Raw genomic sequence first — 27,569 nt, forward strand, 5'->3', positions numbered from 1 at the left:
ATTAGCTATTAAGAAAAGTGAATGTGAGATATAGAATAATTTTGCTAGAATTCAAAGTCAATTTAATTTTCTTGTTATTTCTAATCAGACTGACATAATTAGTTCTTTTTGAAAAACTTGGTTTGGGTAATTTATTGAAAACATTTGTAAGTATAGTGTCCAATCAATGTAGTTGGAAGGACTTACTTGTAAAAATGTATTTCCTGTGTTGTATTGGGTTTGCATCTCAAGTCATAACCACAGGAAGCCGTCATGCAAACGCTCGAAGTTTTTCAGCACATACACAGGCTGTGTGAAACCTGTCTGGTGGCATCGGGTTAAAAAACACTCTTTATATAATGACATACTTATTACACACATATTGCATGTCACACTCCATGTATGGCTGCACTTTGTCCCTCCTGAGGGCAGATGCCAGCCTTACTCAACCCAATTGCCCAGCACTCACCAGAGTGCCAGGAGCACATGACGGGTGTTCGTGTTTGCTCCGTGGGGCTTCCACCTGACAATGGACCTTGCAAGGCAGCTGCTGGAAGCGAACATGCCTTCTCTCTCTGTTCTTAAAATGAACAGGCAGAGAGATCTTTTATATTCATTATCTCTTGGGATAGCACATCCAACTCTGCTAATTTCCAGTAAACATGATCTGCTCACAGCCAACCACAGAGGGAATCCCAGGAGAGGGAGCAGTGTGGTGGTCCCGACCCCTGCATTCTCTGGGAGGCTCGGCCGGCAGGTCTGGGCTGCCCCTCACCCTTGCCTCGTGTGCGCAGAGCAGAGTCCCCCATCAGGGGCGGGTCACTTAGAAGGCCAACCTCGCATCGCTAGTGGCACCTCTGCTCATTCTTGGTTTACATACACAGCGTGTAAAACATCAAAAATCCTACCCATGTTTCTGTAATAAAGAATTCAAACTCTGATATGTTTAAAAACAGTAGAACTTTTCATACACAAAGATAATATTATCTCTCAATAACTTAAAGCTGTTGAATAATTTCAAAATCAACTTATTTGCAAAAGCTGTGTAAGTACAAACTACAGAATCCCTCACTGTTGATGGACATCTTCGGATCCTTGGGGCTAAACCCCACTGACCCAAACTTTGCATATTAAATCAGAGAATCAGAGTTTATTTTCATAATCTCCTGGTGAAAGAAGAGAGTTTCAAAGTGTCTGTTCTAGGCTGCACTGCAACTGATACAAGTGTGTGTCTATGTACATATATACACACACACGTGTAAGTCACCTAAACACTTCAGAAAGTGACATTCAGTTATTACTGTAGCATTGGCAATACTGTCTTGGAATAACAGTTTTCTATTCATGTTATCTTTTTCTGTAACTAACAAATCTATCCCCTTAATGGCTCTTCTAAGAAGGAGGTGTGCGAATCACACATGTGTTGTTTAAGATGGTAAAGCAAATACTTTTTGGCAGGGACTAATAGAATCCTCAGGTTCTGCGCTGTTTTCAACCTTTCCTTGGCTACCCTCCAGCAGTCCCTTTCCTAAGCTAACAGTTTTTTGTATATGCTGTTATTCAGGTTACTAGAGCACGTATCCATTTTACTTGCCATCAACTGACCACTGCTGTTGTAACTGCTGGGATCGGAACTCTCTTTGCAGCACAAGATACTGCAGAGGTATCTCTGGCACTCAGAGGAAGCATAATAGTAAATCAAGGGGTCAATGCAACAGCTTACGCTGCTGACACAGACACAGAGGAGGTAGGCAAAGTAGGCGGCCTCTGTGGTGGGATTATGAAAAAGGAACGCATAATGCAGAATCAGGAGGACATTGGTGGGTCCAAAGCAAATGATGAAGATGCAGAAAACCGCGGCAGACAAGAACAAGGCCCGGGACTTCTTGCTCCGGTTGGCGACCGTGGAAGAGCTAAGACACTGAATGATAGACACATAACAAACTGTGGAGATGATCAACGGCACAAAAAAGAAGATAGCAGAGAAGGCGGAGAAGTAATACGCATAATAGCCTTCGAGCAGGGTTTCATTGAGCACGTCATGGCAGGTGGTTATGTTGAGGCCCGGCACCTGGATGGTCTGTTCCTTGAGGAGAAGAGGCACCACCCCCGCGATGGCCATGGCCCAGATGACCAGACACGCGAAGGACGCCCTCCCCATAGTGCGCCAGGAGAGGGACTGGATGGGATACACCACAGCCAGAAAGCGGTCAACGCTGATGGCCGTCATGAGCATGATGGAAGCATACATGTTACAGTAAAACGCGGCCGTGACGAAGCGACACATTTCAGACCCAAATTTCCAATCGCTTCCGGAGAAGTAATAGCTGATCTTAAACGGGAGCACAGACACGAAGAGCACATCTGCCGTGGCCAGGTGTAACATGTACACCACAGCTGGCTTCTGGATCTTCATTTTCAAGATGAACACCACGATGGCCACAATGTTCAGAGGAAGGCTGAGGACACAGACGCCAGTGTAGACGGAGGGGACAAAGAGAGTCAGCCAGGAGCTGGTCAGATACCTGGAGGCGTCTTCCGAGATGAACACGGGCGAGGGTTTTTGAAGAGGTCTGCCGTGACTGATGGAGCTTACTCTGTCTCCAGTGAGCACGCTTTCGTTATTCTCCTCATAGTCCTCCAAAGGGATAGGTTCAAATCCATCATTGGAATTCCTGAGAAAAAATGTCCGGGGATCCGCAGAATCATTTCTTGTGTGTAACTCTGAAAAAACAAATTTTTTTAATAAAAATATTTAAAAAAGAGGACGAGTTACAGAGGCAAAAGAAAAATAGAGAGTACATTTTACTTTTGCTTTTTGTTTTCTTACTAGGACAGTAGGTGGTAAAAAGCAGGTGATGTACAAATTGTTACAGACTTTATCAGAGAATTAGTCAATCAAAATACATTATGTTTTGACACAAGCAAACACTTTGAAAACTCTGTTCCTCAGAGGAACGGAAGTGAACGATACACCGTTTGACATCTGGCCTGTGGACCTCTGGATAGTAGAGTACCTGACACGCAGGAAAAAAGCAGTGATTTCTATACTACACTAGCCACCGACTTCGCTTACCTCTGTATGCCCTCTTGTGTACATTTTCTCCATGTAGTTTGCAGCATCCCTTGAAACCCACCCCTCCCAATAGAAAACTGCATGCCAAGTTGAGGAGGCTTCTTAAAGGTTATGGAGGGACAGGCAAATTCAGAGGAGGACCACGGGCTCCAACTGCCATGACCACGATCCACGTGACATTTTCCCCTGCTATCTTCAGTTTGTCTACACAGTAGCGTGCCCCAAATCTGCCACCGTATTTGGGCCAAAACTGCAGGCTCCTGGTTATCTTCTAATGTAACCACAAGATACCCCAGTTATCTTCCTGTCTCCTTCCTAGCAGGTTGGGGGAGGAGCAGATGGTCTAGGCTGATGGCCTTCCTCAGCTCGGTTCCGAAGGCTGCATGCACGGCAGCAGATGGCAGGTCAACCGGGCGCTTTTGCATATAGACCAGAAGTCAAAATAAAGGCTCAGTTGCATACTACCTCCTTTTGTCACCTTCTTTCACCAAAATCATCCCTTTGAAATGCTCATCAAAGAAATGCAACACTTGGCCACTGCAATTCAACCAGCTTTGCTTTCTCAGGGCCTTTGCTGAAATCCCGCCATTAAGAAGAGTCAGACAAAGAACCTTTGTTGGTCTTGGGAAGCTGAGGAGTGGTAAGGGAAACCGCAGAGGAAAAGGGAGAGGTCTCTACCTCTGGGAGTGTTCGAAACAAAGATTGGATGTGCAGGTCACTTAGAAATAATGTTACAGATTTTAAAAACTGGCTTGAAATGGGATAAATACAGTGGATTTTCACACTTTTGGTTTAATTTTTCAGTAGTGGAACCTTTCTGCATACAGAGAATTACACAGAGGCATAACGCTATAAGACAGTTCTGCTTCTAACCTGGCTCTGTAAGGTCCTGCCAGATACAACTGTTCCTTAGAATAAAATGACAAAACCCTTCCTCCCCCGAATCAATGACATGAAGGCATTTAGGTTCACAGGGTGATGTTGGGAAGGAAAGGAAGAAATCCTGAAAGAAAGGATTATTTTCAAGTGGCTTTTAGCTTGAGAGAGGTCAAAGTCAGTGACTTAAAGGACGGCTAAGACTGTGATAGGAAGCCCACAGTCTCTCCTGCCTGAAGAACCAAAGGACGGAGTTCAGGGCAACCACAGACACTGCAAAGTGAACTGAGAATCCCAGAGAAGGCCAGCCCTAAATTCCAGTGTAATTTCTGCCTCAGGCTTTGGGTGACTGACACTGGAACCACGCACTGTGTAGGGCAGATGCAAAGCAGCTCTGCTAAAGGGGGAAAAGGCATACAACTGTAATTAAATAACAATAAATAAATTAAAAAAAAAAAAAAAAAAAACATTCACCACCATAAAAAAAAAAAAAAAAAAAAGAGAACTCGGGTGCTGTTAGAGCTTTTTGTTCATGAGGAGGGGTCTGCAGTTTGAGTCCAACAAAATTAAATGTCTGCAAAAGCAAAAATGCCAACATTCTTTGGAGGAATGAAACAAAATCCAGAGTCTTTGTAGTATGACAATGTCCAGCACACAATCTAAAGTTCTTTGGTATAAAAAACCCCAGAAAGTATGACTCAGTCTTAAGAAAACAAAGATGATCAAAGCAAATTAATCCCTACATGACCCAGATGTTGAAATTGGCAGATAAGGATTTTCAAGGATGCTCAATGAAATAAAGAAAAATATATTTCACTAAAATGAATGAAAAAGTAGAAAATCAGGAAAGAAACCAATCAATGAAAATTCTAGAAAGTGAAATACAATAAATTGGCATCTATTTCCAAAGTGAAGAGCAAAGCTAGAACGTTACCAGCTGAGAGACAACAGCACAACAGGGCCTGGCCGTGAGGTGTTGAGGCCCAACTAGCTCAGCAAGGTCATGAGTAGGCACCTGAGAGTGAAGGGGTGGCCTGGTAGACCTGTCACAGGAGAAGGACATTTGTCTCTAGTGATGAGCCTCTAAGTGTACATATGTCTAAATTATACCCCAAGGGTAAGACACCAGCCCGGCACCCTGTACGTGGTAATGGAGCAGGGTGCAGCCAAGAGGAGGGCCCCAAGAAGGGATTTGTAATGGGGTCCAGGACTCGGGGTGTCCAGGAAATATTAGAAAAATGTATATAGGATGTCCTCATCCCCACAGGCCTGAGCCAAGGGGGATGGGACACATGGAACAGGGCCATTCAGAGCTGTTTTGGGTAGCAAGAGCTTTGCAGCTAACCCCTGGCACAGTCATTTAACATATCTATAACCTTTAACTGGTTTCATGGATGTGTTAAGTAGCTGTGGCCATGCTTTGAGCCAGGGGGATGGGACCAAATTCCACCCAGGATGGGACTGGGAAGTAACTCCCCCTGGTTACAGGGCCTGCGTGAGAGCGTGGAGATGATTGGCTCCATGCCATGGGGCCACACCTGCCCAGACTTACTATGGCAGCCCAGTAAAGCTGGAAGAATACGGGGATACTGGCAGGTGTAGCTGACTGTAGGAGGAGTCGGAAATGGGGCTGCAAAGGAAGATGGGTGCTGGGATTTAAACCTAGGCCCGGCAGCCATAGAGAGGGAGAGACCACGCGGCTTCAAAGAGTAGGGAGGACCACAAGGTTTTGGGGGAGAAGGAGGAGACCACGCAGCTCCAAAGTAAATGGGGAAAAGGACCACGCGGTTCTGAAGGAGAGTAGAGAGGACCACGAGGTTTTGGAGTGTTTCTTCTTGCCACGCGGCTTAGGCAGCAGGAGAGACTTTGCAGCCATAGAAAAGGGGAGAAAGGACTCTTGCTGCTGGGCCATGAGAAGGTGCCACATGGCTTTGGATTAACTGGAGATTGCAGCAGCCACACAGCTGATGGTGCCGGGAGCCTGAATCACGGACTTCTACTTCTTTTCCTGAGACACGGTACCCCGGACTGGGCACAGGGAGAGGGAAGGACTGTGCATCTGTGGGTATTCTAGAGGACTTTAGTATCTTACTGAAGACATTAGGTCATTATTCTAAGTTTGTGTAACTTTTGAATAAACAATTCCTTTCCTTTTCACCAGTCTCTGGCATTGAGAGACGTCTTTCCTCTGGCGGCGGGCATTGCGAACCTAGCAGGTGGGCGTGGGGGAAGGAACCTCCAGAGACAGAAAGGGGGAATCCTTTCTGTAATAATTTATCGTGAAGGAACCACCCCTCTGCTCTGTAACAGTAAGTGTTCCTTAAATTAGCTTTTCATCACAGCTTTGCATTCTCATATTGGCTCTTTTAGGAGTCACTGAACCCTTCTGAACTGAGTCTCAGAAACATTAAAATGATTCTAATACCTGCCTGGCCTACAAATCTGAAATAGGACATATATTCACTTTGTAAATTATAAAATTAATCAACATAAGAAATTACTGATATCATCTTTCCCCACTCACTTCAATGTAGCTTGCTTTTATACTCAATTATTTGCTCTCTCAATTATTTTAACTTAAAATGAAATCTAGGCTGCTATTCTCTATTTAGCAACATTTAGTTTTTCAGTATGATGAGGGACATGAACAGGTTGTAGAGTGTATAGTCCCAGTATTCAGAGCTGTAAATCGAATTTCAAATTCAGAGCCTTTTCCAGAAGTATTACTTTCTTCCCTTTGTGTTACATCTGTAACTTACTCTGTGTGCGTCTTGGCCCAGTCCCATGGAGGTCTGACCTTGGCACTGACAGCCCCCAAGAATGGGAGGTATTCTCAAGGTCAAAACGAATGTGTGGGAGCTGGAAGAAAAGAATAAGTGGTTCTGGCACTATTGTACCACAAAGCTATGTGTCCTTAAAAATGCGGACCAGAGGAACCTGAAAATAACACAATTCTCCCCTGCAGTTTTGGGAACCTGGGCCGATTGAGGACTTTTGCCACACGTGGAGGGTGAAAAGGCGCACACACATACACACACGAATCAAGACACTAACTACAACATCAACTAAAAAGGTTTTGCACAGCAAAGAAAACCATCAATAAAATCAAAAGGTAATTCACTGAATGGGAGAACATATTCACCATACACTTGATAAGGGGTTAATACCCAAAGTTTATAAAGAACTTATAAAACTCAACACCAAGAAAACAAAGAAAACAATTTAAAATACAGGCAAAGGATTTTAATAGAAAACTTCTCCAAACAGGACATGCAGATGGCCAATCGACATATGAAAAGATGTTCAATATCGCTAATCATCAGAGAAATGCAAATTAAAACCACAATGAGATATCACTTCATATGTGTCAGAATGGCCATTATCAATACATCAACAAACAAGGCTGGTGAGGATGTGGAGAAAGGGGAACCCTCATACACTGTTGGTGGGAATGCAGACTGGTGCAGCCACTGTGGAAAGCAGTATGGAGTTACCTTAAAAAAAATTAAAAATTAAAAATGGAACTACCTTAACACCCAGTGATTCCAATTCTAGGAATTTATCTGAAGAAATCTGAAACACTAATTTGAAAGAGTATATGCACCCCTATGTTCACTGCAGCACAATTTACAATAGCCAAGATTTGGAAGCAGGCCAAGTGCCCATCAGTAGGCGAGTGGACAAAAAGCTGTGGTACATGTACACAATGGAATACTAGTTGGCCATAAAAAAGAAGAAACGTGACCCTTTGCAACAGTGTGGATGAACCTGGAGAGCATTATCCTAAGTGAAATAAGCCAGTCAGAGAAAGACAAGTACTATGTGAGTTTACTCATATGTGGAATCTAATGAACAAACTGAACTAACAAGCAAAACAGAGACAGACTCATAGATAAAGAGCAGGCTGACAGCTGTCAGGGACTGGGGGACTGGAGGGGATGGAGGGATTGAACAAAAAAAGGAAAAAAAAAGAGAGAAAAAGACTACCTAGGGGAGTGGTAAATTTGAAAACTACTGAATACTCATAACTAAGCTTCTCAGATACTACCACTTGGTCTGAAAATAAAACTGTCATTAGGCTTTACTCTATATTTAGTACTTTGGCAATAAGTATTTGTTTTCAAAACTTCCTCCCCTGACCAGGCCATCCTGGGCACTGCGGTGTTTATCACAGAATCATTAATGCCCATGGAAATACGACATTCTGGGCTGGAGCCCAGTCAGAATGCATCGTCTGTTGATTAAATATTACTGCCTAAGGTGTCACTTTTTCTTGACACTCTATGGGTTTGATATTCTGAAGGCTTTTATGGAATTAAAGAATACTAGCAACATTTTTTGTTTAACTATGTACCAGCATTAAAAATAAAAATACAAAAGAACAAAACCAATTCCAGGTGACTAGTAGATCCAAGTAGCTCAAGGTCCGTAGGCTGAAATTCAAGTGCATCTGGCTTTTCCTTCAGTCCCAGGGCAGCTTACAGGTCACGGAGGAAGTGCCTGTCCGCGTGCCAAAAGCTCTGTACTCCATCTGTGTTCTTGTTGTCAAGCTATGGTTTCAATCACAAAAAAGCAGCTCAGGCCCTGAGATCGATTCTCATATTTCTTGCTAAGTTTCACTTAATTTCAGTTTCTCTAAATGACTCCAGAGTAGTTTTGTTGTTGAATATGGCATATTGCTAAATAGCTTAAAGATGGACTCTCTCTAACTGTGGAGATTTGAAAAAACTAGTAGACCAGGCAATGCCTTTTCGGACTTGGACGAGGTCTGGCCTGGAAGCAGAGTGGTGACTAGAGGCTCCTCAGGGGCCCGTGGATTTACACCAGGCCGGCCTCCCATGACACAGCAGCCTGGGTTCTGACTCAGAGCTCCCCGAGGAGGCCTTTTGGGAGTTAACAGAGCAGAAGTTCCAGGACCTTACCCACATTCTCACACATAGCAGGACGGTTGTACCCTGTGCTTCTTAACAAGTGAATCACCACTAAGAGCTAATGAGAAATGAAAGAGGAGGACAATGAAAAAAACAGAACCATATGAGCTCCTTCAGGGGAAAAGAGCGGCATTATTAAAACGCCCCGTTGCCTCAAATGCAGACACACACCATTTCCCAATGAAAAGAACTGGTGCTCCTGAGAAGCGTCGTTGGTTCCAATTCTGGAGCAGGAAACACGTAAGGTGAGCCTGGACGCCCTCGGAGAGTACCAGGACCAGGCCAGAAAGACTCTGGAGTCAATCTGACAGGCCTCCCCCTGGCCAAGGCGTGACAACTGATCATCGAAAGAACAACGATGAAAACTCATCGAAACATGGGAAGCATGTCAAATGCGTTGAGATCCAAATGAAAATAGAAACCTTTCTGGTCACCTTTGGAGGAAATTAAAGGACCCAGTCTGAAAGCTGGTAAATAAAGGCAAGATTCAAGCATTTATCCTGCCTTTTCGATCTAAACAGTATTTCAGGGAAACCAAATAGCCACTGGGAGTTCTTCTTTAAGAAATAATTCCAGTTCATAAGCACAGATGCAATAACAGATTCAGAGAAGCATCATTCTGAAGATCGTAGGGAAATAATGAATTTAGTTGAATCATCATCAGTGGTTGCTAGCGCCATTAGGTAAAAGGGTGATGGGGGACTTGTGGACAGATCAAGGTGACAATACCTGAACCCAGTGAGTATGTTAAGATTTCAAAGAAAGGGAGAACCTGGAGACGATGTACTGAATGACCGGAAGGACGGAGCACCACCGCTGAAGCCAGGCTTGCATGAACCTGACCTGAATTTGGTTGGTCTCTCAATGTTCCTACCACGTTACAGAAAATGCAGAGGACACGTGAGCCCATTGAGCAACCCTACAAGATGCAGCTGGCCAGGTCCAGTATGTAGGAAAGTGTAAGACCACGGACCCAGTTATTTAACAAATAAACAACAATAAAAAAGGAAGAGAGGGAAAATGGTTACGGATTAAGAGAGATTTAAGAGACATATCAACCAAATGCACTGGTGGGCCTTGTTGGACCCTGATTCAAATAGACCATCTGTAAAAAGGCATTTATGAGGCAATCAGTGAAATTTAAACATCGACTGAACAGTACATGATATTAAAAAAATTTTGTTCAGTTTTGTAGGTGTTATGATAGCGTTATGGTTATGTGAAAATAGGTCTTATCTCTGAAAATATACACTGATATATTTATATATGAAATGATTTATGTCTGGCATTTGTTTTCAAAATCGTCCAGTTTATAGAGGAGAAAAGCGAGAGTATACAGATAAATCAAGATGTGGGAGGTAATTATACTCTTCACTTTTTGGTATGTTTGAAAATTTCTATAATAAAAAGTAAAAATAAAATCCAAACTTTTTTTGCATATTTATTTGCCCCCAGAATCTAAGGACAAATGTTTTTGCTCTCATTTTTCTTTTGTCACAGTTTTGAAGGGGGAAAAGTTCTTGAATGTTGGTGTGAACACAGTTTTACATTTAGAAAATGGGATACCAACTCCTTAGGTTTTCTGGGATATGGAGGAATTGGCGTATGGAAAACATTTAACATTTGTTGAGCGCCTACTATGTGCCAGGCACTTCACTTACCTTATCTCATGTAACTCTAACACGTTTACATAAACATTAGAACCCTTACTTTATGGACAACATGGAGGCACAGAGAGGCCAAGTGACTCATCCAAAGTCACAGCTAGTCAGCGGAGGAGGCAGGATTTTAATGTATTTGCCTGGCTCCAAAGCTCATATTCTTCACATTACCCTGTCTCTTTAAAAAACCTTGTGAATCCAGGTCCTTCTCCTGAAGGAGCACAATTTTCTTTTAAGCATTGCACCAAACAAATGAGCCTGGCCATCCTTTTAACCATCGCAGGGAGCACGTGGCCATGTGACTGTATAACTGAAGTTGATGATGCCCGTAGCTGCTGCTTGGAAATTCAAGAGTCCTGTTGACCTTGGCTGCCCACTGATCACATGCCTCACAGAGAAGAGATGTAGGAGAGAGAAGTTCAAGGACAAAACAGAAAAAGAAATCTTTAAAATGTTGTTGAAGAAAGAACAGAAGTGAGGGAGTAAGGGGTACTGGGTGGAGGGGGGCAAAGGGGATAAATTGGGACAACTGTAATAGCATAATCAATAAAATATAATTAAAAACAAACAAACAAAAGAAAGAACAGAAGCAAGAGCAGAAAGTGAACAAAAATCTCTGCTGCGGAAAAGCCGGAATTAAAGGCACAAGAGGGTAAACACTGACTTGCAGAGTTTAGAAGTCCTCAGTACCAGAGGCGGCCAGCCTTCCCATCCCACATCGCACTCAGCAGGAAGCTCAGGAAAGCAGATGCGGGAGGAAGCTGGGAGGGGGAGGTTACAGGGAAGTGCAAATAAAGACGGCTGTGGAAAGTGGAAATGCCCGTGTGCCCACGGCCAGAGCAGGCACAAAGATGACAGAAGGGAAGTGTGGGGGGCCCTTGCCTGGAGCCTCCTAGAGCCTCTTGAAGGCCACGACCTGACACATGTGGCCAGGACATTCTCTCTGGGCCTGTGGCCACCAAAAGTTACAGGGCCCGAGCTCAGGGTCCTGGGAGGGCTGCTCTCTCCTCTCCAAGACATCCGGATAAAATGAAAACTAATTCACAGTAAAGGCTGGTGGTAAGTAGCACTTCCTCCTTATTCCAAGCTGTCTCCCTCTCCAGCCCCACCCAAGTCCTACTGCAGTCTGTAAACCCGACTCGAACAAATTTGGTTCTCAAACAAATATGATAGAAATAATCATTAACAACCCTTCCTGGAAAACAACTCCTCTCAAAGCAAACAAGGCCTTCGATCCTGCTAAGTGGGGGCAATTCTTTGTCCACACTGTGCTAGGGTTTAAATGATGGTGGAGACTTCACAGTGGTTACAAAATCAATTTACAGGGTTCTTTTAACATTTTAAAAAGTAGAACAGTATAGAAAATATCAGAATGCATAGCATATGGTAAGGTGGAGTATTTTTTGGGAAAACTTTTGTTTCACACCGACGTGTACACTGTGACGGTCCCTGCGTGCTTACTGAACACGCACCGCTGCTGTGTCACAACCGGAAGTGTATTTCTCACAGTTCTTACTGTTGGTTAGCAAAAAAGAGAAAATACTGGAAAACACGCTTCTACAATGATTTAATATCTGACTTCTAATTCATCACAAACTTGAGAGATAAACAGGTTATGTATATATATAGTGTCCATTCTTACAGTTAAATAAATTTGTTTTCCAGTGCAAATTACAGATTATTCCTGTCATTTCAAAAGGCAGGTTCTTTTGAAAGCAGATAGAGAAACATATAAAGGCGTGCAATGACCTTGTAAATGGTAAACTTCATCAGAGGCCTTGGGATGGAGGCAAAGGAGCCTAACTTCAGTGGCTTTCTCCAAGTACCACCACGCGGTCAACGTGGGAGACAGTGGAAGCTCAAATCCAGAAATAACAATCTCAGCCGATAGAGCTATTTACTCTGACAGCCTAGGCCTAAGCAGAAAGGGGCAAAAGGCAGAATGAAGAAACCACAAAATAGCAACACCAGCAGAAAATTTTGAACATTGAAACTGCAGAGTCCTCAATAGTAGCATCATAGTCACAAACAGACCAAGGCCTACGGAGCCCTGTAGGGAGTTTCTGTGAGGCCACCATTGCAGAGCGGAAGCCCGGGCACTCGGGGACACTAGTCAAAGGGTAGTTCAGAATAAAAGGCCACGAACTGATGACTCCATTTACATGAAACATGGAGCAGAGGGAAACCCAGAGATGGGCGGTTGCTAGGGAGAGGGAAAATGAGCGCCACATGCTTGATGGTACCGGGTTTCCTTTCGGGGCAATGAGAATATTCCAGAACTAGACAGCGGTGGCAGTTGCACAACATTGCAACTGTACTAAATACCACTAACTCGTATAAAATGGCTAATTTTATACTATATAAAGTTTATCTCAACTTAAAAAAGAAAAAGAGAGAGGGACAAAGAAAGTAGAGACTTGAAGGAAAAGAGGGGTGTGTTTCCCAAACGAGGAGAGTGGGAAGATTGGAAACTCAGGGCCTGGGGACTCCACTGTCTCAGTGGAATTGCAGCTCGAGCCTCGAGTGAGTTCCAGTTTTTGAGGGTGGCCAGGACAGAGGCGCGCTGACCGAGTGAGGAGGAACGGGGCAGAAGGCGCGCAGGGAAGGAGGCTGGCCAAAAGCGCTTTGGAGAGGAGCAAATTCAGAGCTGCTGAGAAGCTGCGAGTCCACGGCACACTCCTTCTTTAAATGCTGCATGAGAAAGAGGGCGGGGTAGAAAGGGGGCCAGCAGAGACGACATGAGCATATTACTGACAAAGGGATGGGAATGCCTCAAAACTGCCGTCGCACAAAGGAAGAGTGGACAGATGAGGAGGACCTACTTTCTTGATATGTCCTGTAAAAATAAAGCCAAGCCCTCTCTGCTGGTCGGAGTGTCGTCCCCCCCGCACCAACGGGTTTCGGGTTCGATTCCTGATCAGGGCATGTACTTGGGTTGCAGTTCAATACCCGCCATCCTCCCCCTCATTTGGGTGCCTAAGGGAGGCAACAGACCATGTTTCTTTCTCACATTGATATTTTTTCTCTCCACTCACCCCCCCACCCCGGGCAAGGATCGATGGAATATGTCCTCAGGGAGAAGATTAAAAAATACTTTAAAAAAACGGGGAGGGGAGAATGTAAGTAAATACTGGAATAGAAAATGACTAGCTGGTTCATAAGAAATTTGACCTTCAGAGGTTTCTAGTCTACTTAAAGCAGAATCACTGTCCAGTTTTGTGTCTTTTGTTTGGGCTTAAGACGAGAATCTCTCAGTAACAGCCAATTAATTAGCATATTCATAATAGGGATCTATTTATAGCCAGTTTTATCATCTGTTTTCTAAAGCAAATGGTAGGATACTACAATCCATGCATAAATCCATGCATAAATGTGCTAGGCCTGGGCTACCAAGTCAATGGGGCACAGACTTTGCCTTCTTGGCCACCCGGGAGCACAGTGGAGTTACTTCTCTACTACGGGGAGGGGCTGCTGGCCTGGAAGGCCCGTCTCTAGAGGGGTGGTAGAGAAAGCCTGCACTCAGGAAAGACAGGCCTGTGCTCTAATCTCAGTTCCACACTAGACTTGTGACTTCACCACTCTGGGTCTCAGTTTCTTTACCTGCAGAATGGGGATGACACTCACTCAAAGAGCTGCGATGAGAAGAAAATAAGATGGGATATGTAATGTACTTAAGCAGGGCGCTGGCTGTAGTGGGCTCTTGATATAAGGTAGCTGCTTAATTAAAAGTGAACATGCAGGGTGTGGGCAGGGCATTCTGGCCAGAGGGAGTGGCAGGGGGACGGGAGCCAGAGAAGCACAGCTCTCGGGGAGGAACAAGAAAGGGGGGCCTGGTGAAGTGCAGGTGGTATAATGGGTTATGCCATAGGAGAGGATCTGTAATAAGGGAGGCCAGACAGAGGCTGGGGACCCATCCCGCAAGGGGAGGGGGGCCTCACTCTGGACTAAGAAACCGGGTTTGACCCTGTGGGCAAGGAGGGCAGCATATAGAATCTCCCACCCCTCCCCTCTGCTACAGTCACCCTCAGTTTTCCTCGATCCCTTTCACCCTCCAGGTCCTTATAAAACTGACAAACATCACCTCTTAGACGCTGGTCCTCTTTGACGAAGGCAAGTCATCTCACTTAAATTGCCTGGACAAAGGAATGTAAACTGGCTAATGAACATAAGAATTTCTGAGTAAACATCTGCTGAGCAAACACTTGTCCTAAGCTTCGTGGGGATAAGTGGCAGTTTATAATCTTAGCCAGGGAGATGACTTCTGGGCAAAGTGACAGTGCAGGAAATGCCAAAAGGAGCGGGGACGAAAGGGATGGTGCTTGTGCAAGGCTCAAACTGGTGAGCAGAGCCAGCTCTGGAGGGGTCTCCGATGGCTGGGGTCTCACAGACCCTCCAACCACATAGAGCTGGTAATGACAGATATCATTTATTATTGCCAGTGTACAGTGATACTAGAAAGCAAACCTATTTTTAAATTAATTTTATTAGTGATTTCAAGCTCTCTGAAGACCACGTCCCACTTACTGCACCCAGGGCCCCTCCCCCAGCTGGAATCCTGGTGCCCGGTCTCTGAGCCTCAGTTTCAGAATCGGCAGATGGGGATGCACACCCACCTCACAGCGTGTTTGGGAAGGTGAAATGAGAGCATTTGAAGTAAAAACGCCTCCTGGCCCAGGGTTTGACACCGAACATGGCACTTAACACGCGTTCCTTCTGTTCTCTCGCCCTCCTTTCTTCCCTTCCTCCCCAAGTGGTTCCAGAGTCCAGTGTAGATAACTTAGCCACCGTTTGTTCAGTGATCTTTCTGTCTACGCCAGCCCCACTCACCTCAGCACACACCCTCTGGGTCGCTGAGGAAGTGAAGAGCCCTGGCAGAATCCCCGCCAAGGCTCACTCCCGAACAGCCAAACATCTCCCAGCGTGAGGAAAGGTGACTAAGGCGGGGGTGCAGCTTTTGTGTAAACCTGTTCTCCGTCCACCATCCAAATCTCTACCAAAACTTTGTATTTTTAAGAGCCTGTTCCAAAGTAAAATTACAAAGTGCTATCTGGCATCACGTATCAGCATACAGAACTCGTCGGATCTTTGTTTCCCCAAACACTCCAAGAGATGGTGCTCCTGTCTGGGACTTGTACTTCTCCTAAAAGCATCCCCTCAAAACTACCCCGAGCAAAGATAGAGGGCAGAGAAAATGCTGTCACCTCTTAATTTTGTTGTGTCTACACTATGTTCAGTGTGGAAACAATACTACACAATCTTCCACAGATAACTAAACAAGCTAAAATTTGTTTCTTCTTGAAAAGTGGCTGAAAGCTTATAAAGTACTACTGCTACACAGACATTAGAACATCTTTTTCTCAGTAACTAGTGTCTGTAGAGGCTAAAAACAACTTCTCTGCCATGCTTTTTTTTTTTTTTTTTTTTTTTTTTGTAAAGCAGGAAGAGGTTGTAAAATGTATTTATTTGGTCAAATGGCTGGATACTTGAAAATACACTGTTCGTGGTAAGTGTATTCCAGTGAGCATCCTCCCGCTAGGAGCAGATCAGAAACTGAAATGCCGAAATTCCGTGGTGTCTGATAGAGCCACGTTACGGGGAGGGCTCTCCTTCCTCAACGCACTCCGAAGGCTGGGTCTGGGTACCACACCAGCCAACCTCCCATTACTACCACCTCCCTGTGGCTCTCCGGTTCTCACCCAGTATCCCGCTCCCGAGCTCCTCCGGCGCCCACGGCCCGTGCTGGTAATTATTTTCTACTAAACGTGCCAAGGGACTGAACTTTTCTCTACACCACTTTCCCTGCCTGTAAAATGAACAAGAAAAAAAATTCCAACAAAACAAAACTTCAACGGGAGAGCGTCTCCACTTTATATTGAAGAGGCCAGAAGGTTTACTGGTGGAGCAATGTGAGACTCTTTCTTTGGGGTGGTCCTGGGAGAAACAGTGATAACAAATGCAATGAGACACCGCAGGCTTCCCCAGGAAGATCCTACCCCCTCCCCCTCCATATCCAACACCCTATTCGCAGGCCGGTGCATCCTCCGAAACCAAGTGCAAAGGGACTTCAGCTGAGCCCGCGAAGCGGGGTGGGTGAACGGGCACACTCCGTCAGGATAGGACTGGGGGCGAATCTGGACCTCAGCCCAGACGGCTCGTTGGCTTCTGAAGGAAACTGTGGGCAGAGCGTGAGGTCGGGGACAACCCCTTTTAGGAGCAGACGCAACCTGTACCCACTTAGTCCCCCGGCAGCGTCCCTCCTCCTCACGCCTGCCCCAAGCAAGGAGGCCCCCAGCTGCGGGGCCGCGCGTGAGCTGGGAGGAAACACCCAGGGCAGCTCTTACCTGAATTGCGGCCTCGGGTGCGGGCAGACAGCAGGGGGCCGCACAGACTCAGTCCCGCGGCGACGAGCAGCAGCTGCGGCGGTCCCATTGTCCCCAAGCTCGGCGCGCGCAGCGCGGCGCTGATCCGGGAGGCTGTACTCGTCTCCGGTGAGGCTCCGGCTCCAAACTCTCTCCCTCGTCCCGCCGGGTCCGGCGCCGGGAGGTGCGGGCGGGCCAGGAGAACCCTGGCCGCGTGTGGACAGAAGGAGGAGGCTTGGCGAAGCCCCGCGGGTGCGCGTGTCCCGTGGCTCTGCTAGGGCGCGGAGGGGCGGAGCGCGCGGGCGCAGAGCTACGCGAGCGGGGAAGAGCGCCCCCCGGCGTTGAGTGTGCGCCTCGACGTGGTCGTCGGACCCCCTTCCCGCGGTCGCTCCGCAGCGGTTTAGCTGCCTTTGGGGCTGGGCGACCCTGAGCCCCTATCGCCCGGTGCGCCTGCGCCCCGCCCCCGCGTCCTGCTTCACTGCAGTGAGCCGGGTCTCTCCTCCCCTCGCCCTCGTCCCCTCCCTCCCCAGGCTGCCGGCTACTGCCCGGCGAGGGAATCCAAACGAGACGTTTTTTCCTCTGGGCGCCTTCGACTCGCGACGTATCAGTGACTCAGTCTGGCGGGGGCCTTGGAATCCAGCCCCGCGGCCTGGGCGGCTGCCCCAGTGGTCTCTCATCATCCTCTTGGGGACCAAAGACCTGTGCAGGGGACCTCCGTGGTATCTGGAACGCGCCCTGGGCGCCAGCCCCCCGGCCGGCCCGGGCCTCCCTGTCCCTTTGCAGAGCGCCGGACCTCAGGCCGAGGGCTGCGGCCCATTTGGAAATTCGGGATTTAGCTGAAAATTTGAAAGTGACTCGTACTTTTCTAATTTAGGGACTAGTGGATTTAAAACTTTATATTGTAGTGAGAAGGTTGCCTCCTTTTTGAGAAAGGCCTACGTTTGGGCAGAATTCTTGACATTTCTTATTCCGCGAAGTTAGACGTTTTGTACGTGGGGCATTTATTTCACCCACACGGTGACTGCGAGAGCAGCCTCTCCTCCCTTCCGCTCGCACCGCTGGAACTTTCTGTCCCCTAATCTTTGATCTCGCCGAGCGGCTCCTTAGAATCACCTGCGCAGCCTTTTCCGGGACACCCTCTGCGCCTCGGGCGGAGCTCAGCGGCGCCGGGGAGACCGAGGCCCAGAGGGCGAAGTGCCCTAACGGTGAGCACGTCTCTGAAACCGCAGGAGGAAGTGGGCTTCTTCCACCTGCCGGTTCCAGGGGAGTCGTTGCTACCCTTCTTTCCAGAGTGTTGAGAGTCATCAATCAGGTTTCTAGCCGTTTATAAAGGGAATTTTGCATTGCGAGTGTCATTCCCCATAAGCCCTGACACTTAAAACAGTGGAGAAAATACCGTAGAAACTGTCTCGTTTTTTCTTCTGTCCCCCGTCATCCTCAAAGCACAGTGCCTTGTTGTATATAGAAGTAGCTCAATAAATGCCTGAATGAGCTAATTATATAACGCTTTTTCAAAATTTCCCTTACGGAATTTTTTGAGGAAAACATATCCAAGAGTAGATCTGGACCATTAAAATGATATATTTCTCCACTCCCTATTAATGGATACTATCTTCATCAATCTTAAGATGCCCTGATTTAAAAAAAAAAGAGAGAGATGCCACTGATTTTAAGACACCCTTTTCATTTATGTACCATAAGCAAGAAAAAATGCTGCCAATTAAACTGTGACATAGTGATTGTAAGTAACAACGCAATTTCAGGATTGTTTGGAAGTGACAAAGGGCTTCTTAGAATCAATAAAATACAGTGTAAAATATGAAAGTAATCAATACAGGTGGCAAAAGATTTTAACAGCTTGAAGATATGAGATGAAGTCAAAAGTATCTCCACCTTCCGTTCTGAGAACCACACATACATCCCCCATGTGACCAGTGTTAAAAGTGTCTGTGCATCCTTCAGGACATTGTAATCACATACAGGTATAGGAATATACGTATGCATGTTCTTAAAATAAGAATGGTATAACACTGTCTATAATACGTTCAAGTTTTCTGTTTCATTGATGGAAGATGTTTTAACCATTTTACAAATCTAAAGTTTAAAAGGATTTTTTGTGTGTGTGCTTAGTTGTCAGAACAGAATGTACCTCCAGGGACAAAAAGGGGGCTGCTGAAGCGCTGAAATGCCTGACTTCCTTTTGCATGTTAACTAGATTAAAGTGTCCTTAAGACAGGGGCTGAGATACAATGAACAAGAAGGGAGAGTGGTACAGAATGAGGCATTTCTTCCTCGATTTATAGTTTTCTAGGAGACTGTGGTCTGCTCTGTGAGTGGCCACCAAAAGTGAAACCTACCTTCAAAATTAGAGGCTCTCAATTTGATCACATACGAGTGCTGATTCCTGGACCCCAACCTGGACCTGTGAAATCAGACTCTACATTTTGGACAAGCACCGGCCCCCGCCCCCACCTGATGGTGCTGACGCCAGGCTGAAGTTTAGAGAAACATTATTCTAAGGCAGTTGTTCTCCAACTTAAGCACGGGTCAGAGTCATCTGGAAGACTTGTTAATCCACGGTGCTCGGCCCCAGTGCCAGAGTTTCCGATTCAGTAGGTGTAGGGTTCGTTTGAAAATTTGCATCTTTATTTTATTCCCAGGTGATGCAGGTTGGTAATGTGTGAGAGGGACATGCTTTGAAAACTACTTTGAAAGGTAAAAGGAACTGAACAGGATAGTTTGTGTGACTGTCTTTAAATTACATAATATTTCAAGTATAGAAGAGAACAGAGCCTAATATCTCACGCAGGGGCCTACAACCCAGCATTAATATACACATGTCCATATAACATATACATCTTGTACAAGTTAAGCTTTTTTGTACTCCTTTCTGATTCCATTCTTTTTCTTGCCCAGGAAAGTAACTTTCTCTCCATGTTTTGTACTTTTAATACATTTGGGATTCATATATATATATATATAGCTTAGTGTGTTTTAAATATTTACACAAAGGGTAACATACTCTAGGGATGCTTCTGCAGTTTGCATTTTTGTAGAATTACCTGTTTACTATACGTATATCAAATTCTTTTTAATGTCTTTATAGTATTCCCTGTGTTTTACACCACATTTTATTCTTCTAAAGCTCTCTCTCTTATCCGCAGTTTAGTCCCCATTTTTATACCTAACATAGTGTATTGTTGTCTCTTTTCCCTTGATTAATCTGGCCACAGGTTGAAAAATGACCATTTTCCAACACTCATCTTTTTATTCTGTCGCTTTTATCGTTTCTTTTCAATGTCATTAATTTTCACACAGGCTTTTTGTTATTTCTCTTTCCACTTCCTTTGGAGTTACCCTTTATTCTCCCAACCTTTTGAACTGATAGTTTGGCTTGTTAATTTTCACTCCTCCCTCAAATGACCACTTCAGCTGCATTTCCCAAGTTTGGATGCATACATACATGTGATTAAAAAATATTTTCTCAGTCTCATTGTATATTCTTCAACCCATAAATTATTGAAAGTTTTGACTGGCTTCTTGTGATTGATTTCTAATTTTCTGTTTTTCATAAGAGATTACGATCTCTTGGTGTTCGTTTTTCTATGGTTTCCTCAGACTCTACAAAGTTCTTATATTTGTATGCTCTGTAGAGCGTCTTGAAAAAGCTGTCAATCTCTACTTCATTTTATGCCCTGTCACCCTCACCAGAGCCTCTTTGTTGCCAGTTTTAGAGCAAATCTGTGTAGCGTCCCCAGGGCAGACGATCTGCCTGACCGGAGATGGCTTACCTCACGCGTGGGTATCGGTATTCCTCAGAAACAAATTCTCAGCAAGGCGGCACCATTTGTATTGGGACCAAGCCCCCAGTTTTCATTTCATCTGCTTGAACTGGACTGGCACTAAATAACACGAATCATTAGCTACCCTCTCATAGTGTTTGTGGTATTTCGTAGTGTTTCTGAACAAACATGGCATCAAAATGGTGAAAGTTTTAACCCCAAGAGGACCTGCCTGCTTCAGGTAGTCTGGTCACCATTCCTCTGCTCCAAGCCCTGCAGAGACAACAGTGTATCCCGACAACCTGCCTAGTAATGTCCTTCTGGGAGCTGCTGGTGGTGATGGCAGAGCTGAAATGAAATGGAATCAGGCTGTATTCAAAGGAGCTGTGAGACACTCCAGATTCTGTGCAGCTATCTTCACATCTGTTTTTCCAGCAAACAGTAGTTCTGTAATAAAGTTGCTGAGAAGTCCCACAATGTGCTGTTTGCTGGTGGAGAACGAGAAAGCTGGTGGTGTGATGCAGTGTGAGTTCACAGCCCTGAAAACCAGGGGAGCTGATGGTGTAACTCCGAGTCCGAAGGCCTCAGGACCAGGAGCTCCAATATCCAGGGGCAGGAGAAAGTGATGTCCCAGCTCAAAAACAGAGAGAATTGGCCCCTCCTGCACATTTTTCATTCTGTTTGGATTCTCAGTAGATTACATGATGCCTGCCCACATTGGTAAAGGGATCTCTCTACTCCCGCTACAGATTCACATGCTAATCTTTTCTGGAAACACCCCCATGGACACACCCAGAAATAATGTTTTACCAGCTATCTGGGCATCCCTTAGCCAGCTCAGGTCGACACAGCAAATTAACCACCACACCTTCCAATGAATTTTAGCAAGAGATTTTGTACTCTAAGGAAACCAACAGTGAGACCACCTAAAAAACCCGATAAGTTATATTATTTGGAGATTGAGTGGAGACCATATGCATCGTTAAACTGAGATAATCAGTAACTGCCTCATTCATACCAGGGCCTCCCTAAGGCAATACTAGGACTCCTGAGAGGCAGTGGGGTGGCGGGGTCTGTCTCCTTCTCAACCTGCCTCTGGGACTCCAGGTCTTCCCTTTACAAGGCACTGCTGACGCTCTGGCCTCACTGCAGAGACTGGAACAGTTTCTGTCCTCTGGAGCTTAGAGGCAATGTAAGAGCACTTTATCTTAACCTGTTTCAAAACCCTGGTTTCAGTAACGGAGGCAATAGATTTTTCAAAGCACTGATCAGCAGGAAGACCATCCAGAGCTCACTAGAATCTCTCAAAATACAGACCACTCTCGCCAATCAGAACTCTTTGGTTTGCCTCTTGGAATGTTTGAGGAGTACCACAAATCCCTGCTTAGCCACAGTCCAAGTCATACAACTTCCATTCTGAACAGCACCGCTAATCAGTTCCCAACCGCGCGGGCACTCACACACACACAATTATGGTCTGGTCTTTCACACAAGAGAGAAGTGTCGTGTTGGACAAAGATCACACTGAGCCGGTCTCTTTCTTCACCACAAACTTCCAGAATATTCAAGTGTGGACAGGTTTCCCCTCTCCTGAAGATCACTAGAGCACACCCTATGTGAGCAGTGACAGTGCGGTAGGCAGTTAGACAGACGTGAGCAGAGCGAGAACCACGGGCCAGGTACAGAGAGTCACGGGGCACAAAGCCCAGGATGCCTAGCAACAGGCAAAGCTGGGAAAACAAGGAGCTCATCCCCAGGTAACCTTGCCTCACCCTGCATTTCGATGGTTTCTGTTCAGACCCTCCCCTTACCTCTCCTTCCCTGTCCTGTCCCTACTCGCTACTTGTGTGGGTTAGAGCCCCTTAGGGGGAGACGAACAAGGAGGGCGGAGAATAGACCTTAAGCATGAAGCCCCCAGGACAGTGACGTTCTGAGCCGCATCAAATACGTCCAGGCCTCAGTTGTGTTTCAGCTCCAGGCCCAGAAAAGCAGCAAAACCAGACAAGCCCGGCATGGCTGTCATCACGACCAGCTGTGTTGACTAACGTCTCCCAGCCCTGGCACTGACCAATCAGTACAGACCATGACCCTGAAAAGATACACCTGAAACCTGATGACTATTTTATTGGAATCCTCCCCTGAGACCTGCAGATAAATAATCTCAAGACGGCGGACCCAGTGCAGCGCCTTTCCCCACCCCCTTCCCCAGCTGGGTTTTCCCTGCCTGCCTCTTTCTCCTGAGCCCCAAGGCTTTTTTTTTTTTTTTGCCTCTGTGACTTGTTTCCTGAGCACATTTCTTCTACCATCCTCTTCCACCTCTGTGACTTTCTAAACAAACTTTCTCTTATAGTTTGAGTCTTGGCTCTGAATTCTTTTTTCACCAGAACTCAAGGGCAGAGGTTGCCAGTCTGAGGTCTGGTCTGACTCCTGGTGCCAGTGTTGCTGCCAACTGGGGGAGCTGAGGTTGCTACCCCACAATATGCCTTTTGGGATATTGATTATTTTAAGCTGGTTATTTTTAAGAAACAAAAGACTCAAAGAACGTTTGACTCCCCCTTACCTGTCTAAAGAAATTCAGATTAAAAAACCTCTTGAAGGCAGGGAGCTATGACTTCAGCATAATATGAATGAAGTGGTGCAGAAATTAGCAATTGTTTGATAGACTCTCCCTCCGTGTCCCACTGGGTGGCTCCTGGCAAGAATTTGTTTACCAAATATTTGCTCTTTTTCATCTCTGAGTTGTCTGGGACTTTCTCTTTAAAGTCCCAGGCTCCTGCCTCCCTCTCCTTAGTCCGGAATGACATACCCATATAAACCTCAGCTGCCCACCTGATTTGCCCTGGGGTCCCATATTCTTGGGGAAACCCCAAAGGAAAATTATTTTTCCTCCCTCACACTAGCTAGAGAGCTCCTTAAGTTTGTGTTGCCTTTTTACATTTCAGGTGCTAAAAAGTGGGGTTCAGGGGAGCACAGACCCTCTCAACCTCCCAGACCAAAGACCATTTTTGCAACAGTGGAAATACGATCAAACATATCAAAATACTGGAGTAAGTTATGTAAAAATCAAGTTACTGTTTTAATTGCTAAGTGTTTTAAGAAAACTTTTTTTCTTCTTCTCCTAAATAAGAAAAGCTATGAGCCCTGGGGAGAAAGCTGGTGAAGGAATGTGCCACCCAAACTATGTCTCTTAGGTAAGTCTTATTTTGAGTTTATTATTCTGAAAAACTCTGAGAAACTCCAAGAACAAAGAAGTTACCCTTTTGTATGGGAAATTTACCTTGGAAAGGGGGCCTCTCCCAGGAAGAGAGGTCAGAGATCATTTTTTCACCTGAGAGACCTCACTATGTCAGGGCAAACTTTGTTTCCTATTCTTACCTTCCAGCCAACTGCCTCCTACCCTTTTCCCCCCGGGTAGTTGATGAAAGTGCTTTAGGTGGTGCATGGGGCAGTTTTACTGTTGTCCTGGGTATCACTGATATATACATGAGGCATACATGTTAATACATTTCTATTTGTTTTTCTATTATTTTTTTTTAATGGGGGGTTTCAGCCTAGAACTCAGGAGGGTAGAGGGACAATTATATTTCCTCCCCTACAATGATCAGCAGACCCAGCTCAAGGTTATAAAGCACAACTTTCCCCTGGGTTGGGAAGCAGTTCTGTCCTCCTGGGAGAGGCAGAGGTCTTGGCTCCAACAATCTCTACACCCATGCTTCCACTGGCTTCTTGTTCATGCTCTTCTTCACGTGCTTCCTTCTCTGGGTCACCCATTCATTCCTGTCCCTTAAACATCCCAAACAAGAGCCATTGGTAACATCTTCAACAATAACCTCATTGTGTGGGCCAACAGAGAGAAAACAGTCACAGCTTTCCTTGAGCGTGTTGGCAATACTCAAAGATCCTTATTCACGCAAGTGACGCTCAAGCATTTCACTCACTGTTGGAATAAGTTGACAAGCCCCTTTTAGAGATGCTGTGGAAGGTTAGCTTTTGCCTCCAAATCTCTTTCCCTAATTTTGGCTCCTCCCATACATGTCCACACTAAGTCCTTCCTGGAGCCTGAAGAAGAAAGCTTAACCCACCTCCTACTGCCCCTGGCTCCTGACCCTCACCTAATGCTGGCTGTAGGGGGAAGGGAGGTTTATTGTCAAGGCGAAACCTGACTGTTTGGTTCCTTTTACAGAAGACTGTACTAAGGTTAATGCAACAACAACAGCAAGCCACATCCACAAATTGTTGAGACAATGAGCATTGTTTCCAGGCATTTACCTCTTTGTCAAAAATATGTATAGCCTGAAAGTCACTAAAGTAGCAGATTCTACTTTTTAAAGTTTGAATTTTCAAAATTCCATAGGTCTCACAAGTACATTTGTGCCAAGTGTGCAAAAGCTAACCCACTTTCTCAGCCTGTGGTAATGAGGCCCGTGGGAGGCAAAGCCTGTTGAATGAATGAACAGAATACGAAGTGTCAGGGTTCCAGCCTGACAGTCTGAATGACTTGTGTGGAGACTGCTAAGTGGTCCCCAGGAATCACTCTCCCTTTCTTTAATAATAAACCAGTGTCCTCTCTACCCCAGGTTTTCACTGGGCACATGGCTGCCTACTTTGGGACTGTATCTCCCAGCCTCTCTTGAAGCTAGCTGTGGCCACGTGACTGAGTTTTGGTTGGCCAATGAGATGTAAGTAGAAGTGACATGTGTAACTCAAAACACTTGCTCTGGACTTCTTTCCCTCTTCCTGTTGGCCAGGAATCAGTGACAAGGACAGAGTTGGATCCCTGGATAACCTTGTGGGCCTGCTCACTTACCTGCTCAGCTAGGGGTTTTGGATCTCTCGGTCACAGCAGCTGCCCCTGTACCCTACTGGTGTATTATTTCTTTCCCTGCTGAGCCCCCACCCATAACCTTCTCTACTAAATGGTTTGGATTTATGAGAAAACTAAAAAGCCAAATTAATGTAATTCAGTAACATTTATTTTACATGAAACAATTTTCAAAGAATACATTTAAAAACCATCTAGAATACTGATTTTATTGCATTACAAAAATTGAGAGGCACAATTGCAGTATTCGAATAAATGGTGAGGGGTGGAGGTGGGGGCCCAGGATCGCTACGCACATTGTTCTTCAGTCACTTAGAGGCTCTGGGAACGAGCGTCTTTCCCGTGAGGCACTGGTGCACTTCGCTTAGTGGGAATAAATCACATAAAATATATACCTTTATACAGAAAGTGTTATTGTATTGTCACTTTCAATTACTTATAAAAACTCCATTTTAAATTGCACAAAAGCTATCTTTAAAATTGATAACTCCCAGAAGACAGGGCTTAGGACTAAGTGTCTGTCTAAATAATTCAAATAATTAGGTTTCCATTTCTCCACAGATTAAAAAAAAAATCTATGAAGAATTACATTATTTAAATGGGACAATTAAAACTTTTTTCATAGGAAAATAGGTTTATACATTTGTCCCTAGTCAGCTAAATTCATTTTCTCCCTACTTTAAAACAAATCACAGAATGTTCAGTTTTAAATCAGCGTACCTGTTCCACAGTACAATGTGGAAGTGTTTACATTAATTCATTTTGTGTATCATTCTACTATAATATCAAATTATCAAAAAGGCACAATGGGTACATTCTTCGGAACAGTTTTGGTCTTTTTTTTAAAAAAAAATCACACATTTATAAGCAGTGATTTCAATCATGTTTAAAAACAAAAATAGGAAACAGATTCATTCCCCGATCCAGGTGTTACAGAATCCATGAAATTTCTGCAGGCACTTCACTTTCCATAGAATTTCTTGTTCAGCAGGTATATGAGAAGATTCACATTCACTTTAACCTTATCGAACATTTTCATTACAGCTATTCCTTCATATTGCATCTCAAGTAAGTCCTGAAATTATAAGGAACATCATTGTATCTCATGCTTGACATTTAGCACATTCAAAAAACATTCCAGAAAAATTTGTTGACAAAAATTAGATTCAAGTGACCTAATGACGTAGGTAGGGGTTCTTACACTTTAATGTGTCTCAGAATCATCCAGTTAAACACACAGGCTGGACTGCTGGGCCCTGCACCCAGGAACTTCTGGCATTGTAGCTCTGGGGTGGGACCCCAGGATTTGCGTTTTAACAAGTGCTTATATGATAATAGTATTGTCGGTGTGGGTGCCTTGCTTTGAGAATCAAATGGATTTTTTAGAATTGATAAAGACCACTGAAAGAAAACCATGGTGATTCAGTTCATTCAGACATATAATTATAATTTTAACTTTGAATTGAAAAATTCAAAACAAATGTCCCAGCAAGATGGGGTATATGCTTCAGAAGAACAGTGTTTTCTAAAGTGGAGTGAACAAGACAATTCAAGGGGGAGTAAGAAGAACACTAGAACTCTTTATTTTAGTTTTTTCTCACTTTTTAAACATTTACATTTTGATTCTGTTTTACAAAGGACATTTTGAGTGAAGTGATGGGAGCACGTACACTTCATACATAAACATGCACAAACGGGAGAAGGGATGGAGCTCTTCACGGATGCGGGTGTGGGGCACCTACTTCTGTTCCTGTGCCGAGAACAGGCCTGTCCCCAAGTCAGACTACCATTCTGTGTTCACTGCCACCGCGTGACAAAGCAGATGAACTCACCTGCTAAAATCCATAACTGGGTCACGCGAGCCACATGCAGGAGACTAAGCGTTAACATTTCATGCTAACACAGGACAGGAGACCTTTCCCAAATAGAAGATATTCCTGAACTGCCCTAGACTAATACACAGGTCTCGTTTTCTTGTTTACAGCTTGGGAAACTTCTTGGTTTTCTTAAGGATAATGCCTTTTGTCTGTATTAAGCAAGGCCACCTGCAGAAATTGGAGTCATTTTTGAGAGAACTTAGCTC

The 27,569-nt window shown here is 45.0% G+C and overlaps 2 protein-coding genes across 3 annotated transcripts in view; both read right to left on the bottom strand.

The window, feature by feature from the left end:
• Positions 1 to 1,441: 1,441 nt before the first annotated feature.
• Positions 1,442 to 17,394, bottom strand: F2R (coagulation factor II thrombin receptor). The gene is made up of 2 exons (XM_024563565.4): positions 16,865 to 17,394; positions 1,442 to 2,703 (listed from the first exon to the last, which is right to left on the bottom strand). Exons 1-2 carry the CDS (start codon positions 16,950 to 16,952, stop codon positions 1,508 to 1,510), a joined length of 1,284 nt encoding a protein of 427 aa, XP_024419333.2. The 5' UTR covers positions 16,953 to 17,394; the 3' UTR covers positions 1,442 to 1,507.
• An 8,225-nt stretch (positions 17,395 to 25,619) lies between these two features.
• Positions 25,620 to 27,569, bottom strand: part of IQGAP2 (IQ motif containing GTPase activating protein 2) — a 263,135-nt gene continuing 261,185 nt past the window's right edge. For both annotated transcript variants that reach the window (XM_024563618.3, XM_045197804.3), the window contains exon 36: positions 25,620 to 26,561. In XM_024563618.3, the coding sequence (XP_024419386.2) occupies positions 26,448 to 26,561 (114 nt within the window). In that variant the 3' untranslated portion in view covers positions 25,620 to 26,447. The remainder of the gene's footprint in view (positions 26,562 to 27,569) is intronic.

The sequence above is a fragment of the Desmodus rotundus genome, chromosome 1 (genome assembly GCF_022682495.2).
Source record: "Desmodus rotundus isolate HL8 chromosome 1, HLdesRot8A.1, whole genome shotgun sequence".
NCBI lineage: Eukaryota > Metazoa > Chordata > Mammalia > Chiroptera > Phyllostomidae > Desmodus > Desmodus rotundus.

What these genes read in the sequence shown, in the direction of transcription:
- F2R (XM_024563565.4), bottom strand. Translation starts at nt 16,952, where the DNA reads ATGGGACCGCCGCAGCTGCTGCTCGTCGCCGCGGGACTGAGTCTGTGC. An exon ending in CACCCGAGGCCGCAATTCAG is followed by an intron (nt 2,704 to 16,864) that starts GTAAGAGCTGCC and finishes TTGTTTTTTCAG; the next exon opens with AGTTACACACAAGAAATGAT.